The sequence below is a fragment of the Diospyros lotus genome, chromosome 8 (genome assembly GCF_014633365.1).
Source record: "Diospyros lotus cultivar Yz01 chromosome 8, ASM1463336v1, whole genome shotgun sequence".
In the NCBI taxonomy this organism is placed as follows: Eukaryota; Viridiplantae; Streptophyta; class Magnoliopsida; order Ericales; family Ebenaceae; genus Diospyros; species Diospyros lotus.
This window is the reverse complement of record NC_068345.1, coordinates 12,906,179-12,926,312: the sequence shown is the minus strand read 5'-3', so window position 1 is coordinate 12,926,312 and position 20,134 is coordinate 12,906,179. Positions and strand designations below refer to the sequence as shown.

The 20,134-nt window shown below is 41.3% G+C and overlaps 3 protein-coding genes across 3 annotated transcripts in view; 2 read left to right on the top strand and 1 right to left on the bottom strand.

The window, feature by feature from the left end:
- Positions 1-2,242, top strand: part of LOC127807272 (agamous-like MADS-box protein AGL11) — a 53,117-nt gene extending 50,875 nt beyond the window's left edge. The window contains exons 5-9 of the mRNA XM_052344986.1: positions 1,296-1,395; positions 1,497-1,538; positions 1,684-1,725; positions 1,810-1,976; positions 2,114-2,242. Of these exons, the coding sequence (XP_052200946.1) occupies positions 1,296-1,395; positions 1,497-1,538; positions 1,684-1,725; positions 1,810-1,976; positions 2,114-2,117 (355 nt within the window). The 3' untranslated portion in view covers positions 2,118-2,242. The remainder of the gene's footprint in view (positions 1-1,295; positions 1,396-1,496; positions 1,539-1,683; positions 1,726-1,809; positions 1,977-2,113) is intronic.
- A 242-nt stretch (positions 2,243-2,484) lies between these two features.
- LOC127808531 (immune-associated nucleotide-binding protein 9-like) lies at positions 2,485-8,032 on the bottom strand. The gene is made up of 6 exons (XM_052347105.1): positions 7,926-8,032; positions 3,709-3,962; positions 3,328-3,602; positions 3,079-3,243; positions 2,840-2,974; positions 2,485-2,739 (listed from the first exon to the last, which is right to left on the bottom strand). Exons 1-6 carry the CDS (start codon positions 8,030-8,032, stop codon positions 2,485-2,487), a joined length of 1,191 nt encoding a protein of 396 aa, XP_052203065.1.
- Positions 8,033-9,118: 1,086 nt separating this feature from the next.
- Positions 9,119-11,152, top strand: LOC127808530 (uncharacterized). The gene has a single exon (XM_052347104.1). It carries the CDS (start codon positions 9,119-9,121, stop codon positions 11,150-11,152), a length of 2,034 nt encoding a protein of 677 aa, XP_052203064.1.
- Positions 11,153-20,134: the final 8,982 nt, after the last annotated feature.

Here is a 20,134-nt window from a genome sequence, read left to right as displayed (position 1 = left end):
AGTGGGAGGGCTAAGCCCCGTGGGTCTTTGATCAAGAGTGGTAAACAAGCAAATGAGACTTATCCTAGTGCCCTGAGAGTTGCAAGTGATCTGGTGGCAACGCATTATTGTCCTATGTCAAAGGAAGATATGGATACCCAATCTCTTGGGGAGTTGCAGCATCTGATGGATATGGAGCGTGTTGTTAAGAAGGATATGATGGGACGTCAATCATCCATGGGGGCTATGACGAAGATGTTGTTCAAGTTTCTTGTTCTAAGGACTCGAGTTTTGACTACGTTTCGGTTAAGTTCAAGTCCTAGAAGAAGCGAGAGAGAAAAAAACTAAATGTGCTTCTCAAGACTAATGAGGTTCCTATTGTAAGGCGGCCTATAATTACAGACTCAGCTTGAGTTAGGTTTTGCTCTACGTGTGTTTAGTTTTTTTATCATTGTTGAATTTGGTTCCCCTCATTTGTTGAGTGTGTGCGTTCCTTTTGGTTGTTTGGTGTAGGGTATGCTTTGCCTGTGTTTGTAGGCTTTTGCCATTTTTTTTCTTTTATTCTTTTAATATAATTCTTTTTTGCAGAAAAAAAAAAAAAAAAAAACCTCTAGGTATTGGCATTGGGGTTATTTTCTCATACTATTTTGGCCTCTTTCTGAATCCTAATAGATTATTTCATGGATTACTCTAAATCATTCTGCTGCCTCTCCCACACCCCCTCATGACCTCCCTTACTTGGGGCATTTCCCTTGATGTGTTACTACTTTTCTCCTGGGCTTTGTCACTTGCTCATGTCCGTTGATGTCCTACTTCTCTATCTCACCATATAGCTCTCGCAACTGATTACCCCCATTAGCTTGCCTAAGTGATTTGACTACGTATGTTACTTTCCTTTCAGCAACAACTGGAGTCTTGGTCACTCTCTCACTTTGATCTGCTACTTGTTATTTTCCCTATCCCCTCCTTTGATTCTATTAAAATGTGGTGATACTACACAGACCTTGTAGTCGAGTTACCTTCTTCAGAATAGATTGGTAGATTAGTCTTCTGACACTTAACAAGGATTTCCGTTTGGCTATTTTGAATGTATATGTTGGCTGACCTCTCAATGCTTCCTAACAACCATAGTGATGAGTTTTTCTTTGTTCCAAAATCAAAGAAATGTCATGTTACCTTGCCCAAAATAAAAAATACAGAACAGTTAGGCTAGTAGTATATGTACTTGTGCTATCCTAGATAGCAGTTTAGATGTTGCCACTGCTAGTGATGCAAATTATATAAGACCAACAGTTTCCTTTCCTACTTGCCTACAGGAACTTAATGGGTGAAGGATTGGGCACTTTGAACATGAAAGAGTTGAAGCAATTGGAGAATAGACTTGAAAGAGGCATCACGAGAATCAGATCAAAGAAGGTAACTTCTTGTAATAATTTTGTGAATTTCAAAACCAAACAAACACCTGCATGCTGCAATTTCAAAATGCTGCCTTACTTTTCACTTTTCTACATGAACAGCATGAAATGATACTTGCAGAAACTGAAACTTTGCAGAAAAGGGTAATATCTTGAATAAGTACCATTTTAATCATCTCCTCATACTTTTCCTGAATTAGTGAGATATTAATTACGATGACTTCTGAATTACGAATTAATTAATAATTTCTTCCTTCTTTCCAAAATACAAAACAAATCTGCCGTAAAGGAAATGGAGCTGGAACAGGAAAATGCATTTCTCCGAGCCAAGGTACTTGGATTAGAGAACCACCACCAGTAATGAAATTAATAAATGAATTCTCCTTCTTGAGAGATGAGGTTGATTTTTGAACAGATAGCAGAAGATGAAAGGCTCCAGCAACTAAGCATGGTGCCTGGGCAAGAGTACAACGCCATTCAGGCATACCTGGCTCGCAATGTGCTTCAATTCAACATTATGGAAGCAGCTGGGCCGCCCACACCTTACCACCCACTCCCTGAGAAGAAGTCTCTCCATCTTGGGTAATATTTAATTATATATATCTAGGCCTTTTCTCTTAATTATTTTATCACGTCCATGTATATATATATATATATATATATTATTTTTCTATTTGGTTTTTTGCGGCCTTCAGCATCAACATTGTTTTATTTTGCAGGTAAATTGGGTGCAAAGCTGGAAGCTGGAGCTAATGGTATGCACCATATATATAAGCATAAATAAAACCAGAAAATAAAAAAAAAAAACAAAAAAAAGAACTCCCACATTTAACTTCCTTGATTTGTCCTATATATACATATACTGTTACTCGTATTAATTACCTATTGCTGCCTCGTCTTGGCTCAAACAATGTATTTTAAATTGTTACTATTATTATCATATTTGCACCTATCTCGGACTCTTAATTTCTTCTTCGGTTCATGCCAATACATATATAAAAAGTAGGACAATTAATTCATCCAAAGATCAGTCCAAATTAATAACTGAATTACAAAAACAATGTAATTGCATGCATGCATGCATCGATCACTACATAATTGAGCACTCCTTTGTCATATTGCTAACATGTTGATGCAAAACCGCGTGCACTTGAGCCACGCTCGTTGCGGCTTGGCAATTTTGTTCATTGGACCTCCTCGCGTTCTCTTCAGCCACGCGCCTCGCAGCTTGGCAAACTTGTTCATTGAGCCTCCTCGCGTTCTCTTCAGCCTTGCGCTTCGCAGCCTTCTGGCTCTCCAGTCTCTTTTGAAGTCCCTTAACAGTCTCTTTCATCCTAGAATCAACCTGTGGAACAAAGCAAACGTGAAAATAATTGGCCGGCCTAGTACCATCAACCATCAGCATATTTATTACTACGCGTGTACAAAAATGTATAAAAATTTACACTCTGAATCATTTGTTGGTTTTGTTCTTCATAGAATTTCTTCAATTCTTCCATCATCTTAGAAACCTCCTGCTCAGAGCATCCCTTCAATGAATTAACCTCTTCTGTCTTAGCGTGGAATCTCTGCTCTCGTTCCTGTCAAAATCGCATATGCTGATTACTACAGCCTTGCCACCATAATTTTAACAGATATATATATATATATATAGTTCATGCAGCAAAATAAAAGAGACCCGCACCTTCAAATCAGCAACTAAATTCTCTGTATATGGCAGACCATTATTCAGCGCTACAACTGTGTTTATAAGAGCCTCAAGCTCTTGAAGCTGTTCGGCTTTCTTTGCTTCATCCTTAGTCTTATTATCAAACAGAACCTTTCGGTTTCCGCATTCCTCCAGAAGATCCTACAGCCATAAATTCAACAATTTCTTTCTGGGTAGCACTGAGAATCGAACACTAATAATCAGGATTAAATAGTAATACTATACCTTCAAAGGGGCAGGGCAACACCGCCCCAAGTATTCATCAAGTGCAACGCCTTCTTCTTCAAGCTCATCCCCACCAGTAAAAACTACAATCACGTGATCAATAATTTTCTCTCCAAACAACTCTCTCAAGCAGCGAAGGGAGGATTCCTCTTCTTTCGAAAAGCGGCTTCTCACTGAGAATACAAGAAGAACAGCATGGATGCCATCCTTGGCCAATTTAACGCATTCAACAATCCTTTCACCCATGTGAGTCTCAGGGGTGAAGTCAAATATTCCTGCCATAAATGTACAAATTAACTAACTGCCCACTCAAACTTGATAGCGTTAATATGGCACATTATACCGGGAGAGTCGATTGTTGATTGAAATAGTTATATATACCGGGAGTGTCGATTACGTTAAGGATATGACCATCTTTCAGTACAGTGGTGTACAGCTGACATTGATCTGTAACCCCAGCAGAGCTAGCCAGCGACCTAAATGCCTTCCTTCCAAGGATGCTATTTCCCGTCGCACTTTTACCATTGCCAGTACGTCCAACCAAGACTACGGTTCGACCACCATCACTACCACCACCGCCAACACTGTTTCCGTCGCTTCCGCCTCCACCCATGCTAAGAAAGAGATCAAGCCAACTGCAGAATTGAGGATTAATAAAAATGAAATGATTACTTCTGTGAAACGAGGATATACATAGAACGGATAAAGAAACTTCGGAGAAGGTTGACGACTGTGGCCATGACCCGATGGATTAATATTAGTATATATAACAGGAAGAAAATAAAGGGACGAAAACTGAATTCAAGGTATGTAAGGATGGATGAATAGAGCAGAGAGAACAAGGCACGAAGACAACTCCACCGCGACCAATCACTGAATCCACTTTTACGTTTTCGATCTTTCATTCAATTTTCACCTTAATTGTCTCCCAGGCTTGCTTGCCATGACCCGATGGATTAATAAAGGAACGTTACTTACCTAGTTGAAGAAGGAAGGATGCAGGGCTTCAGGTGGTTGTTTCTTGTTCGATCACGCAACAAGCAATAGATGAGTAGCCGCAGGATCCGAAGGCTTTATAATAAAAGAAAAAGAATGTCAACGGACGATCATTGAATTAGATGTAAATGCAGATGGAGAGAGAGAGAGATGAAAGGACTACAGAAGTATTTGTACATTTCCATTGGGCTTGCTCGTGGCTGGAGTACAAATTTTCATCTTGATTGTTATCAGTTCAATGAATCACAGAGCGACATCTAACCTTCCCTTCTGCGTCGATCACCATTCCTATCGACAATTAATTCTTGCTAATGTATAATATTAATTGGACACTTAATTCTTGAACTATTCCCTTTGTCTGGCCTTAACCCGAGACTTGGCCAATGGTTCTAGTTCTTGATTTTCTTGCTCCGAATACCTATTCTCTCAGTATAAATAAGTTTTCAAGTGAAAAGACTAACTGATTCCACATTTAAAATATATTAAAAATAAAAATAAATTTTACGGTAAATTCTGGTTTGCCCATTTTCAAGTATTTTAAAATTGACCGTTTAAAGTCTTTACTATGTGAATTCTTTATAAACACATTTCTTAATAAATGACTAAAATAAGCTACTATCAAGATAATTTATTTGTAAAATAAATTATCCAAAAAAGATAAATTTATCTTGAAAATTTAAAATAAGAAATCGCATGTCTTTTTTTCCAGATAAATTTAACAAATACGATGAAAAATACTTTTATTCGATATACTTTTCATATATTATTTTTTTTATCTATATATTGGTTAACAAACACTACTTAAAAAATAATCTTCCATAACCATATTTAGGTGAAAAGATGCATGAGACTATTAATAGTAAACTTCTCTAATCATAGAAAAATAATCTTTAGTAAGTTTAAGAAAAATAAATAATGAAAATAAAACGTCGAGCAAATAAATTTTTTGAAAACAAGATGGAGTTCGTAGAGGTTGGCAAAGAGTATTTATGAAAAAAGTTAAAAAGAAAAGAAAAGGAGTTTTAAAAAATAAAATTATGACATGAGAACTTACACTTTTACTTATTTTACACTTTTTATACTTTGAAACTAGCCTTGAAGCCCATCCATTTTAATTATTTTCAAACAAACTCGTATGTTAGTTTTAACAACTATCATTATCAATTTTAATTGAAAATGAAGTAGTTTTAATTTAATATATATCATTAATTAAATTATCTAAAGATTAAGGTTAACTAAAAAAATTAATGTGACGCCCCGTCCCCATTACTGGGTGTCACCATAACGTCAGTAGGTCTTGCTCCGGAGGCCAGCTATGCCCTAAGATAGGGGGGATAAAAGAACGTGGGTGCCCTGGGTGGGGTCCAGGCTTCACCGCCTCCGGCCATCGAGGACTCGAGGTCTAAGACTCATTTGCAGCGAAAGGACACTCGAGTCTCGAATCTGACCTATGCCTTATGAGCAGATTAATAAACTACAATTAGGGTATAACATAATTTGCTCATACAAAGTACTCATTAAAAGTAATAAGCCCAACTGGGAAACACAAGCAACGTTCAACACATCCACAAAATATATAATTACATGACTGACACAGGTTACTAGGTCGTATTCCCTTCATGGGTTGCCATTCTCATCATTCAGTTGGTCTTCGGCATACACCGCCTTCCCTTTATCGGACCCTAAACTATTTGTGTGGTTGGTGGGAATGAAAGGATGAGTCCTAGGACTCAGTAAAGGTAATACGCAATGCAGTAAATTATTCAATATGACATCATAGATAAATATGAAGTGCAACATACATGCAAGCCTGTCCACCGCACCTATCTCAGGCTTTATGTGGCCTCTAGTGGTTCCAGCTATGACCCGTCCTAGGACCCTTACAGTCAACAATCCACTGCCCCATGCCTAGTCACTTCCTTAATATCTTATGCAAGTCATGACAAAAGAAATTTACGCACAAAGCATATTAAACCCTTACCTCGAAATATGTGTCGCATACTGATTCGTTAGTCGTACTGTCAATGCACCCAAAATTCCTTAACAAAATATTTGAACGTAATGTCAAGAAACTAATTTAGCAACCCATAACTAAATTCACTTGGTTACCGAGTCCACTGGTTTAGCCAACTCATTAATTGACTAAATTAGTTAACCAAGTAACTAACTTACTAATTAATTGCTAATTAACTAATTTAGGCAAATTATTTACCTCAAAATGACGAACCCTTCTTTCTGCCTTTGCTTCTCTACCTTCAATTTGCTTTTATTTCTCCACGACCAACTTCCCTATTTATACTAGATTTCCATGAGCCATTACATAATAGCCATCATTTGATAACCCACTACAGGCTATATCATCATTCAATTTCCAAAGGCATTATTCATTTCAATTTCCAAGGCCATCACTCATTTCAATTTCCAAGGCCATCACATGATTTATTTATTCCATAGCCATTAATTGATAGCCCATTTAAGGATACGTTATCATTATTTTTCTCTCAAGGTTTAAGAGCATTTGCATTATATAATATATTATATAATATTCCTCAAGTCAAGTGAACCAACTGAATTCACCCACAGAGTTCGCCATGCATATACATATTATAAAGCTTACTTGCACACCCATATACTACATACCTCATTGCACACGCGCACATATAATTTATTATATAATAAAAATTACATATAAATTCATAAATTATATTCATACTCTCACTTCAACCTTTCACGTTACAATTACATCCTCAATATCAATTTTATTTAGATTAAAATACAAAAATTCCAAGATTAATAATTCAGTATTTACTTGATAAAGGTCGATTTCGTCCGTGCACCTACACGGGATCTTTATTCCACCCGAAAATACTTTAGGGTTACCTCATTGGCAAAACCGAACCTCCCCTAGGATCCCCCTCAGCTTCCCGGAGGCCCCTCCTACTATCATTCGGTACCAACATCTATTCGGGCTTATATACAAATTATTTATTTTCGATTTGACTGTTTCTAGTATCATTAACCTCATCTTGAAATGCTCACAAATCTCATGCCCTCTTCCCTAGACATCCAAGTCCCAAGACATTTCCTACCGTCGATTCAACAATTTATAAATTTCCTCAAAATCTCACCTTAAAATCCATATACTAATTGTAACACCCCAATTCCCGGGAGGGCGTTACGTAACGTAAGATTTCGGGAATATATATTTTTTTTCCAAATAAACAACAGAAACTCAACATAAACCGTTCTCCGAAGATCCCGTTACACCTTCTCAGTATATCAACTATGAACCATCAATAAACTAAGACAGGTTTACCAACACAAATGCGGAAGCTAGATTGAACCTTAACAGGTCATAACCGAAACCACTTTATTTATAATATAAAGTTGCACCAACGCTTACGTGATGTTCTCAAAATAAACAACATAACTAAAAGGACATAATATAAAACATCCTCTAATCGCCGTCACTCCTCGGCAATTCTTTTTCCCTTCGCACCGCTGCTTTTACCTGGAACGTTTGAATATTCCAGGGACATAGTGTTAGGATCTCAAGTCTCAACCCTTGAGGCTCAGGCCGCACCCGGCTCGGACAGCAGCACGGGAGTTGGCGCAACTGGCGAGAGTTCTCAGCAATCCGATAGCAATGACAAGCATGCTGCGCCAAGTGAGGCCCCAACCTACCAAGCAGTGCACCAGCAGGCGCCATCTGGGGCCCCAGCCCGGCACCAGCATGCACAGTCAGCCCACAGTGCAGCCACAAGGGGCCAGCCTAGCCCAGCATGATGAAGCCCACCAGACCTGGCCCATCACAAGCCCAGTCCAGCAAGCCCATCAGCCCATTTCGTCCAGCCATCAGATGAAGACCAAGAGCCAAGTCAGTTCACTTGATCTGGCTCTTTTAATAGATACATAATTGCATACATTATGTACTTCCTTTAATTGCTCTTTTATTTTCAGCATTCATATATCTCTTTATTTCCAGCATTATTGCTTGCATTCATGTAGTTGCTTAAGTTACATTCTCTGCATTCATGTACTTAGGCATCTAAGGGGTCATTGCCAGCCACTATATAAGGCTTTGATCTCCTTTCATTTGAGGCTAATGAAAAATAAAAAACGTAACCAGTGAAGTGTTCTTCACAATCCCGATTTCTACCTTCTATCCTGTGATAGTTAGGCAAAAATCACCCTTCCGGGAACCAGGGCATCCATCATTGGTGCTCTCGTTGAGAGTCTGCCCACAGTCTCTTTTCGAAGCTCGGTGCTTGGAAGACGTTTCCAGAAGTTGTCTATCCAACGGTCATCCAACAATGGCGGGAGGACAGACGCACAAGGACCGTATTGAGAATTTGGAGAACATGGCCAACACCATGGACGAAAAATTCTCACGGTTGGAGCGGATGCTACAAAATCTGACCATCTTGGTGGAGCAGCAATAGGCGCCAAGGCGCAGCAGTAGCCGCTCATCTTCCCACAGGCGGCGATCTGTTGCATCAGCAAGCCACAAATCTGAATCGGGCTCTGATGGTGAATTCGAGACAGACGCACGAGGCGGCAACTGGAATCCCACAAGCACCAACCGGCCAGCCTTCAAACTGCGCCTACAGTTTCCCACATTTTCGGGTGAGGATCCTATCTCTTGGCTCAACCGTGCCAATTTATTTTTCAAGTCACAAGACATGAGCAGCAAGGTGCCGCCTATTACCTTGAGGGCGAGGCGAGCCATTGGTGGCAGTGGTTGTCACGCACCTATGACAACCAAGGCAGGGGCATCCGTTGGAAGGATTTCGAAATGGAGGTACGCACCCGTTTTGGCCCTACCGGCTTTGTGGACTATGATGAAGTCCTGTCAAAGATGCGGCAGACAGGATCCTTGAGGGACTACCAGCGGGAATTCGAAAGGGTGGCCACACAAGTCAAAGATTGGCCAGAGAAGGCCTTGATCGGGGCATTCATTGGGGGCCTATTTCCGGATATTGCTGCAGAAGTCAAGCTCCACCGACCCACCACGATGCGCCAAGCAATTGATATTGCTCGGCTGAAGGATGATCAACTGCGCGCCACGCGCAAGGCAATGGCATACAAAGGGCCAGCCATGGCCGGATCCAGTTCTGGGGCGCCCAAACCCAAGCCACCACTTGCACCACAACCTGCAACCAGCAAGCGCATACCACAGGGCGTCAAGCGCCTATCATGGGACGAGATGCAGAAGAGGCGTGAGCAAGGCCTCTGTTTCAACTGCAACGAAAAATTCACCCCGGGCCACAAGTGCAAGGTGGCCCAATCATTTCTGATCGAAGTTGAAGAGCCACCAGAGGAGGAGGAATATGCAGAGTCAGACCCACAAATGCCTTATGACATGCCTGCAGCCAACAGCGGGGTGGAGGCCGAGGATCTGCCAGAGGTGTCCCTTCATGCGCTGGCAGGATCCGCTGGGCCACAAACCATGCGGGTGACAGCGATGCTCAAGGGCAAAGTTGCCAGCCTGCTGATTGACAACGGCTCAACCCACAACTTCATCAGCACCAAAGTAGCCCACAAGTTACAGATTCCGACTACCATCATTGAGCCATTTGAGGTGCGAGTCGCTAGCGGGGAGCGCCTGGCATGCACACAGCAATGCAAGGCAGTAAGTCTTAAAATCCAGCACATCTATATTTCTGTTGATTTATATGTCATACCCTTGGCTGGAGTAGACATAGTGCTGGGTGTACAGTGGTTGGCCCAACTGGGCAAAGTTATCTTTGATTACAAGCAGATGGCCATGGAGTTCACTCTAGGGGGCCGACAGGTTCGCCTATCCATGCAGCAGGGCACTCCTAGGGCAGTAGAGGTGAACGTGGTGCAGAAACTGATTAGGGCTGGCAGTGAGTGTTATGCCATACAGATAGCATCACAACCACGCGCATCCGACAGTTTCCAATCCACCGATGTACCGCAGCTACCCACAGATGTTCAGGTGGTCTTGGCTAAATTCCCCACAGTGGTGCAGGAGCCCACAAACCTGCCACCAAGCCGGCCTTTCGACCATCGCATCCCACTTTTGGATGAGCAACCCATCAACGTTGCTCCCTACTGTTATGCCCACCATCAGAAAGAAGAAATTGAGAAGCAAGTCAAGGAGATGCTTCAGAAAAATCTGATACGGCCTAGTACCAGTCCTTTCTCATCACCAGTTTTGCTAGTCAAGAAGAAGGATGGGACATGGCGCTTCTGTACAGATTATCGAGCCCTCAACAAAGCCACAGTTAAGGACAGATTTCCGATTCCAGCCATTGATGACATGCTAGATGAGCTAGCAGGATCCACCATTTTCACCAAGTTAGACTTGCGGGCAGGCTATCATCAAATCAGGATGCACCCGGGAGACATACACAAGACAGCATTTCGCACACATCATGGGCACTACGAGTACATGGTCATACCCTTTGGCCTGTGCAACGCACCATCCACATTTCAGGCGGCCATGAATCACATTTTCCAGCACATGCTACGTAAGTTTGTGCTAGTATTCTTCAATGATATCCTGGTTTATTCGAAGACTAGGGACCAGCATTTGCAGCACTTGGAACAAGTCTTGAGCATACTGGCCCGAGAAAGTTTCTGCATCAAGCTGTCCAAGTGTGCTTTTGGGCAGACTGAGTTGGAGTACTTGGGGCACAGGATCTGCCCTGAAGGCGTCAAGGTAGAGCCACACAAGATTACAGCCATCCAGTCTTGGCCGAAGCCGAAGAATGTTTCCCAACTGCGAGGATTTTTGGGACTTACAGGCTACTACAGGAAGTTTGTGCAGCACTATGGGGCCATTGCTAGGCCATTGACGTAGCTATTGAAGAAGGATAAGTTCCAATGGACAGACGATGCTGACCACGCCTTTGCCGCATTGAAGCAAGCCATGACATGCACTCCTGTCTTGGCCATGCCAGATTTTGCACAGCAGTTCGAGGTTCACACTGATGCCAGCAACATTGGCATTGGCGCAGTATTGGTGCAGCAAGGTCGACCAGTGGCCTTCCTCAGCAAAGCCCTTGGCCCAGCCAAAGCCGCATGGTCTGCATACGCCAAGGAGATGTTGGCAATTATTGAGGCAGTGAGGGTATGGAGACCCTATTTGATGGGGCAACGATTCAAAATCGTGACTGACCAGCAGCCTTTGAGGCATTTATTGGAGCAGCGCATAGTGACCCCAGACCAGCAGAAGTGGGTGGCAAAGCTGATGGGGTATGACTATGAAATTGTCTATCGACCAGGGGCGCAGAACAAGGTTGCTGATGCCTTGTCTCGACGGGATGACAGCCCTCAGCTACTGCCTATCACGGGGCCAAATTGGGCAATTTGGCAGCAGATCAGAGATGCCTTAGCCACCGACCAGCGCAGTCAGGACTTGATTGAAGCCAGCCAGGACACTGAGACTGCCAGCGACTATGAGTACCGCAACGGGCTACTGTTATACCGAGGCAAAGCTTATGTGCTAGATGCTGATGACCTGCGCACTACCCTTGTGCGGCACTTCCATAACTCAAGGGAAGGAGGACATTCCGGAGTTTACCGCACATGGCAGCGACTCAACCGACTATTCCATTGGGAAGGCATGAAGCAACAGGTTGCTAGGCACGTGGCGGAGTGCGACACTTGCCAGCGCGCCAAGAGTGACTCGACCCAGCCTAGCGGTCTATTGCAGCCATTGCCCGTGCCGGAGCAGATTTGGGAAGACTTGAGCATGGACTTTGTGGAAGGCCTGCCAAAGTCACAGGGGTACTCTTCTATACTTGTTGTAGTTGACAGACTTAGCAAGTATGCCCACTTTATACCCCTCGTGCACCCCTTCACTGCACAGTCTATTGCAAAAGTATTCATGCAAACAGTGGTCCGCTTGCACGGCCTACCTCGGACCATCGTGACAGATAGGGACAGAATTTTCACCAGCCATTTCTGGAAGGAGCTTTTCAAGACTGTGGGGACCGAACTATCAGCCAGCTCTTCCTATCACCCACAAACCGACGGTCAAACTGAGGTAACCAACAGAACTTTGGAGCAATACTTGCGGTGCTTTTCACAAAGCAACCCGCACACATGGGCCGACCGTATCGCATGGGCAGAATACTGGTATAACACCTCTTTCCATCAGTCTTTGGGGCGCAGCCCATTTGAGGCAGTGTATGGGCGAGCACCGCCAACATTGGTGTCTTACACGCCGCAGTCTGCCAAGATGGACACTGTGGACCGAGAGCTTATTGATCGAGATGAGCTGCTGGAGGAGCTCAAGACCCACTTGTCCAAGGCACAGACCCGAATGAAGAATTACTATGATCAGGGGCGACAAGACCGACAGTTCCAAGAAAGAGACCTGGTCTATGTGAGGCTGCGACCACGTAGGCAGAAGAGCGTCACACTTGCAGCCAAGATGAAGCTTGGCTATCGTTATTATGGGCCTTACAGGATTTTGCAAAAGATTGGGCAGGTTGCATACAAGCTGGATTTGCCAGCTTATACTCGAGTCCATCCGGTGTTCCACATTTCCCAACTGAAGCGCAAAGTAGGCAGCTTGACCGATGTGGTGCATGACTTGCCAGAGCTCAACGAAGACACTACACTGCTAGTCCAGCCCTTGCGAGTCCTAGACTACCGTGTGGTCAAGAAGAACCGGAAGAAGACACCTGAGGCATTGGTTCAGTGGGAGAACATGTCACCAGAGGAAGCAACTTGGGAGTCAACCGAGTACTTGGCCTACCAGTTTCCGCATCTGCACCTTGAGGACAAGATGCTTCCGAAGGGGCGGGGAATGTTAGGATCTCAAGTCTCAACCCTTGAGGCTCAGACCGCACCCGGCTCGGACAGCAGCACGGGAGTTGGCGCAACTGGCGAGAGTTCTCAGCAACCCGATAGCAATGACAAGCATGCTGCGCCAAGTGAGGCCCCAACCTACCAAGCAGTGCACCAGCAGGCGCCATCTGGGGCCCCAGCCCGGCACCAGCATGCACAGTCAGCCCACAGTGCAGCCACAAGGGGCCAGCCTAGCCCAGCATGATGAAGCCCACCAGACCTGGCCCATCACAAGCCCAGTCCAGCAAGCCCATCAGCCCATTTCGTCCAGCCATCAGATGAAGACCAAGAGCCAAGTCAGTTCACTTGATCTGGCTCTTTTAATAGATACATAATTGCATACATTATGTACTTCCTTTAATTGCTCTTTTATTTTCAGCATTCATGTATCTCTTTATTTCCAGCATTATTGCTTGCATTCATGTAGTTGCTTAAGTTACATTCTCTGCATTCATGTACTTAGGCATCTAAGGGGTCATTGCCAGCCACTATATAAGGCTTTGATCTCCTTTCATTTGAGGCTAATGAAAAATAAAAAACGTAACCAGTGAAGTGTTCTTCACAATCCCGATTTCTACCTTCTATCCTGTGATAGTTAGGCAAAAATCACCCTTCCGGGAACCAGGGCATCCATCACATAGTCCAAATTAAATGCTAAATCATCTAAGTGAGAGTTCAAAATCACATTTTTCATTGATGAATGCAAGACATGAAATAAACTAATACACCCGGTAAGCCCTAGCCTAAGAGAATCCCACGCGCTTAACCCTACCACGGGAAAAGAGCAATCTCTCTAAAAGCTATGCCATCATACCGACTGGACGACACGACGCGATTCTAGCTTAAATGGGGCTGCCAACGCATCTCACCAGAATACGTTCCTACCTTATGTTGGAAATGTATGCCCTAAAGACACGTTTTGTTTAATTTATGGTAATGATGTTTCTTTTATTCAGTTTATGGCACATATATTAATTGCATTTAATTATTGGAAAGGTGTCCATGCTATTAAGTAAGTGATTCATGTGATGGGTCGTTCTTCACAGTTAGGCATGAATCATGGGTACTTAATAAGTAAGAAAATATAACTCTTGATCTTTTGATAGAACTGGGCATTCTATCATGATAAGATCATTGTGCAATAGATCCTAATGGAGGATGGCTTGCCTTAGCCAGTAAACAGTCCGTTTACTCTAATTGTACAAGCGCATTTGGAATGCGTAGAGTGGACCTGTGATAGAAGCTAATGACAAAGTACTAATTATCATGGAGCTAGTCTATCACTGCTACTACGTGGACGAGTACTCTAATACTTGAGTATTAGTTGGTGGTCTAGTGAACCTAGAGCTATATTCTTAGATTCATTGTAGGTGAGGTCTATTAAAGATCAATATCCTTTTGAATTGGGAGTATGGTTTCTAATTAACTAAGACAGACTAATACAAGATAGTTTCTGTGATTCACCCCCTTGTGATTGTCCAAGAATAATCGAATAATCCAGGGCCCTGGGAACGTGACTTAAGAGTGTGTGCTTCTGGGTAGCTCCCAGTGATAAGCAAGTACATTCGAGTAGTCACGGATTATTGGACTAGTGATCTAAGGATGGTAGAAGTCATTTAGAAAGGTGTTAGTACATTATTCCTTTCTAAATGATGGGTGTTACGCAGAGGGGTATTTTCGTCATTACACTAGTAGGTCAAGGACATGGCATATGCAAAATTATTCGTGGGGTCAGTGTTACCATATGGTGATAGTTGGAACACTTAGAATGACAAAATATAGCTACTAGGTAGCAGGGATATTTTGGTCATTTTAGTAGCCGTGAATAATTTGTCTTTTGGTCCCCGGGGTAGCTCGATGTAACTCATGTATTTTTTAATACATTTGGCTTGTTGGATGAATTACATTGAGAGAGAATTATTTTATTCAGAATGGTCCATTGGGCTAGAATAAAATAATAGTTCATTAGGGTTTTTAATTAATTAATTGGGCTAACCCAATTAGAAAATTAATTAAAAGGTCTTGGCCCATTAGGGTTTGGCCCACTAGGGTTTTAACCCTAGGGTTCTCCCTATATATATCTCTCTTTAGTTGTTTTTTCATTGAAGTCGTTTTTCATTCTTCTTCACCGAAGAGAGGCCACGAGTTCGAGTCATACTCCGGAAGATCGAAAGGGTGCGTTTGAGTTTCTGATGCGACGAAGCCGAAGGCTAGCAGGACAGCCGTCGTCTCCACAACGCGAAGAAGCTCCCATCGCTCCATTCCGTCCGGTAATCCGCCGCAAAAGTAAGTCTCCTAGATTCTTAACAATACGAGGAACGTTTTTTGATTTTAAAACGCTTCCGCTGCATGCTTTGTTTCCTCGTTCATGATCCTTCACCTTAAGCATCCAGGAACCACCATGTAATCCCAACTCCAAAATTTCACATGGAGCACCTAGTCATCCTAGTGCAACTTCCTTGGCCAAATGGTCTGGTACGAAAAACAAGGCGGCAATCCTGACATGCACACCAGCATCAGATACCCCTATTATTCCGTTACGCCCTTGGAGAATTACGGCTACACTATTCAGACAACATCCTAGGCTGACATCCCACATGAACAACATAGTATGGACCACCTAGTCATCCTAGTGCAACTTCCCTGGTCAAACGACCCGGCATGGAAACCAAGGCGGCTATCCTGACATGCACACCCGCATCAGACACCCCTATTATTCCGTCACGCCCTTGGAGAATTCTGGCTATACTATCCAGACAACATCTTAGGCTGACATTCCATACGTACACACAAAACTCAAGACAATGCCATATTTCACAATTCGATGCATCATATAAACAATATTTTATAAAATGAAATGCACCAGTTCAAAACATTTAGGGATGGACTTCCCTCATAAAAACCAACCGTCACCGGTTACCATTTCAATGCACAAAACCATTTTGCATGAAATCACACACATGTTCAGATAGAACAAGTACAATAAATCAAGTTTTGGGGGCGAACACTCACCTTGAACGAAACTCAAAACACTTCGAATCTTGTGCCCAAACTCAATTTTCGTGCAACTCCTCAAGTCTTTTAACCAAACCACCTCCTTACACGTTCTCACGCGTTGCCCAAGTGCTCTACATGTGTGATGCTTTGTGTATGCTTAAAAAGCCTTCTATCCACTAAACCCGAAGCACTCTTGTCTAGCACGAACTTCTCACAATTTAGAATGAGAAACCTTTGATTATGAACCCCTATTTATAGGTTTTGGAAACTTAGCCACCAAGAAACATATATTCTGCAATCATTTCAAATCTTCCAAAATCTTTTACAATCATTCCAAATCTTCTAAAGATCTTCTACAATCATTGTAAATCTTCCAAGATATTCTATAATCATTACCAAATCTTCTAAGATATTCTGCAATCATTCTAAATCTTCTAAAATATTATATAATCATTACCAAATATTCTAAGATATTCTGCAATCATTCTAAATCTTTCAAGATATTATATAATCATTATCAAATATTCTAAGATATTCTGCAATCATTCTAAATCTTCCAAGATATTATATAATCATTACCAAATATTCTAAGATATTCTGCAATTATTCTAAATCTTCCAAAATATTATATAATCATTGATATCCGAATCAAATCTTTATCCAAATCAAATCATATCAAATCAAATCTTATCTTATCCAAATCTTATTCTTAAAGTCATCTTGAACCTTCATCTTATCTCTAACGTTATCATGATACTTCATCCTTATCTCTAAAGTCATTTACGAGACTTTTCCTGAATCTCCCAAATGCCCATAGTAAAAAGGTTTCAATAATTACACTTTGGCCCGAACTTTTGGATAATTGCACTTAGACCCTTTTCAACATGGTCCCCGAACTAATTTTTAATTGCATTTTAGTCCCTAAAAAATGGACTAATTACGCTAATGCCCCTAATTTTTAGGTAAATTACACTTTTACTCGAACCTCAAAAATTACGATTTTGCCCCTGGCTCAAAAATTGAACTTTTGTCTCCAAACATCCACAATCCCTTAAAATATCATATTTCCTCAAGTATCTGAATCTAAAAAACCTCGAGTATTACATCCCTTACTATCATTCGATTTTCTCAACCTAGTTGATAGTTGCACTGGAAATTGTTTCCGATCCAAATTCTTTTGATGCCTAAAATCATAACTCGAATCACTCGTCCTTACTATTCCATTTTCCTTAATCATCTAGGGTCTAGGTTACTCCCTCTGGTCGATTCGAAAATTAGTTAATTAAATTCTCAAATTGATTTTCAATTCCTTGAACTTTCTTAACACTTTGCAACATGGGGTATTACACTAATTATTTCCAAAATCAGGAATGTTACAATTAACATTTAAAAAAATAAAAAAAATCAAAAGAAGAAAAATAAAAGTCACCACTCAAACACCATTTTCATCGATAGCTCTTATCTTTCTTTTTATTCTTCCTCACTAGAAAAAATACATTATTGCTCTCTTCTTCTTTGTTGTTTTAATAAAGCATCAAATGATGCCAAAAAAATGAGGGGTCACTTGGCAACCGTGGGCTTTCCTTTGGGCGCCCACTAGATGGCCACTTTGGCAGCCTTTTGGTCGAAGCTCAAGCCTTTTAATTTTGTCTCTTAGCCTGTTGCAGATCGTGTTGCATAATGACATCTGAGCCGTTGTTGTTGCCTTTATCCTTTGCCATCGCAGTCGTCCAATTGCCTTATTTATCGTGCGGCGTCGAGATTGGTGAAGGGATCGGAAGTTGAAAAAAAGAGAGTGGGTGGCTGAGAGTAGCTCATTTTGTTAGGGTTTTATTCTCTCTCTTTGTAAATGCTTTGTACAGTCTTCGTCTTCCTTTCATTCTTCTGTGTTCTCTAGTTCATTTAAGGTAAGCTCTTAACCCGTATTAAGTGGTTTTTGAGCGTTTTAGAGAACCAAGGTTGTCCAGTTTTGATATTGTTTGTATAGGTGTAATCGAATTTATTCATATAGTGCAGTGAGCTCTTCTCACCGGAGCTCGAGTGGACGTAGCCCCTATTTAGGGTGAACCACTATAAACCTCGTGCCTCTTATTACGTTTTTTGTTTTTGATATCTGCTATGTTTGAGTTATTTGTTTTATACTCTTAGCTATCGATGTTTATTCAGCAGTGTGTGATTTTGGCTTGAAAGGGGGTTTGCTATCTCTGTTTTATTTGTAACAATGGTATAAGAGCTTCCAGTTTGCATATCCTAGGGTTTTCTAAGTCAAAATCATGTCTAATCTCTTTTCCGAAATCTAGGGTTTCCTTTCTTTCTCTATGAAAGTGTTGTTTTAAGTTCTAGGGTTTTTTTTTTTTGAGGAGCCTTTGTCAGCAGGTGTTTGCTGTACAAGTCTCAGTTAGTAATCTAGGTTTTTTTAGTATATTTTTGTACAACACGAAAATGACATCAACCCAATTTGAAATCGGTACATTCAATGGAAATGGGGATTTCAGAAATTGGATAAAGAAGATGAGAGTTTTTCTCTCTTATCACAAAGTGCTTATAGCACTTGAGGCTGACGACCGTAAATGGTCACCTGAGCAGCTAGCTCGAACTGATGAAATCAGAGAGAAGGCTTTCAATTTGATATTCCTCCACCTCGGTGATTCTGTAATCCGTAAGGTTGACTATATGACTAACCCCCTTGATCTCTGGAATAGATTAGAATCTTTGTATTCTGTAATATTTGCTCCTAATTTGGTTTATTTAAAAGGCATGTTGTTTAATTTTAAGATGAATACCTCTAACTCTATGGATAAAAACATTGATGAATTTATTAAAGTTACTTTGTTATTAAGAGGTACTGACTAGGCATTAGGTGATACTAGTGAAGCTATGATTCTATTAAACTCATTGCCTGATGACTATGATGTTGTAAAACATGCTTTACGTTATACTGGTATAGTCCTTAGTATGGAGCTTGTTATTTCTGGTATTAAGGCTAGGGAACTGGAACTTAGCACATCTAAGAAAATGGGGAATAACTTTTTGTAAAAGGAAATGTTGATAAAAGAAATTATACATGGAATGCTGAACAATTTAATGGGTCAGGGTAGAAGGGAAAAAAGAAAGACAAGAAGGGAAAACGAAAACAAACAAAATGGAAGTGTTACCACTGTAGGAAATGGGGACATATAAAGAAATATTGTTATGATTATTTGAGAAAACAGAAATAAGGGGTAATGTAACTGTAACAGTTAGTAGTTCTAACTGTTTAGTTGAGCTGCTTAATGTATCTATTTGTTCTATTAAAAATGAATGGATTATGGACTCTAGATGTTCTTTTCATATGTGCCCTAATATTGACTGGTTTCATAACTTTAATAATAAGGAAAGTGGAATAGTTTATATGGATAACAACCATTCATGTTGTGTTCAAGGTATATGAGATATTACTCTTAAGTTGCATGACAACAAAAGTAAGAACACTCACTGATGTAAGATATGTACCTAGTCTTAAAAGAAACTTGATTTCTCTTGGTACTCTTGATGAGTTAGGATTTTCTTACAAAGCTGAAAATGGTTCTATGAATGTTTTTAAATGAGAAGATTTAATCCTAACTGGTGCAAAGAAAAATGGTTTATATGTTTTAAATGGTTGTTTTCACTCCTTTGTTAAATCAAACTCTGCATGCTATGTTAATATTGATAAGACAGAACTATGGCACTTGAGACTTGGTCACATGAGCCTGAAAGGTTTGCAGGCACTGTCAAACCAAGGATACCTTGGTTCAGTGTCTGCTGAGTCCCTCGATTTTTGTGAACCATGTGTGCTAGGCAAGCAACACATGATGAGTTTACATAAGGGAACTCACCTGGCGAAGGCATGCCTTGAGTACTTACATGCAGATCTGTGGGGACATTCCCAGGTTCCCACCCATGGCAGTAACAGGTATTTCCTCTTAATTATAGATGACTTTACTAGGAAGGTATGGATATTTCTGTT

Excerpts from the sequence above, each read along its gene's own strand:
- LOC127808531 (XM_052347105.1), bottom strand. The coding sequence starts at position 8,032 with ATGGCGCCTGCTGGTGCACTGCTTGGTAGGTTGGGGCCTCACTTGGCG. Across the intron at positions 3,963-7,925 it reads CGCCAGTTGCGCCAACTCCC|TTGGCTTGATCTCTTTCTTA; the intron begins GTGCTGCTGTCC and ends TCAATTCTGCAG. Across the intron at positions 3,244-3,327 it reads GTTGCCCTGCCCCTTTGAAG|GATCTTCTGGAGGAATGCGG; the intron begins GTATAGTATTAC and ends TTATGGCTGTAG.
- LOC127808530 (XM_052347104.1), top strand. The coding sequence starts at position 9,119 with ATGGAGGTACGCACCCGTTTTGGCCCTACCGGCTTTGTGGACTATGAT.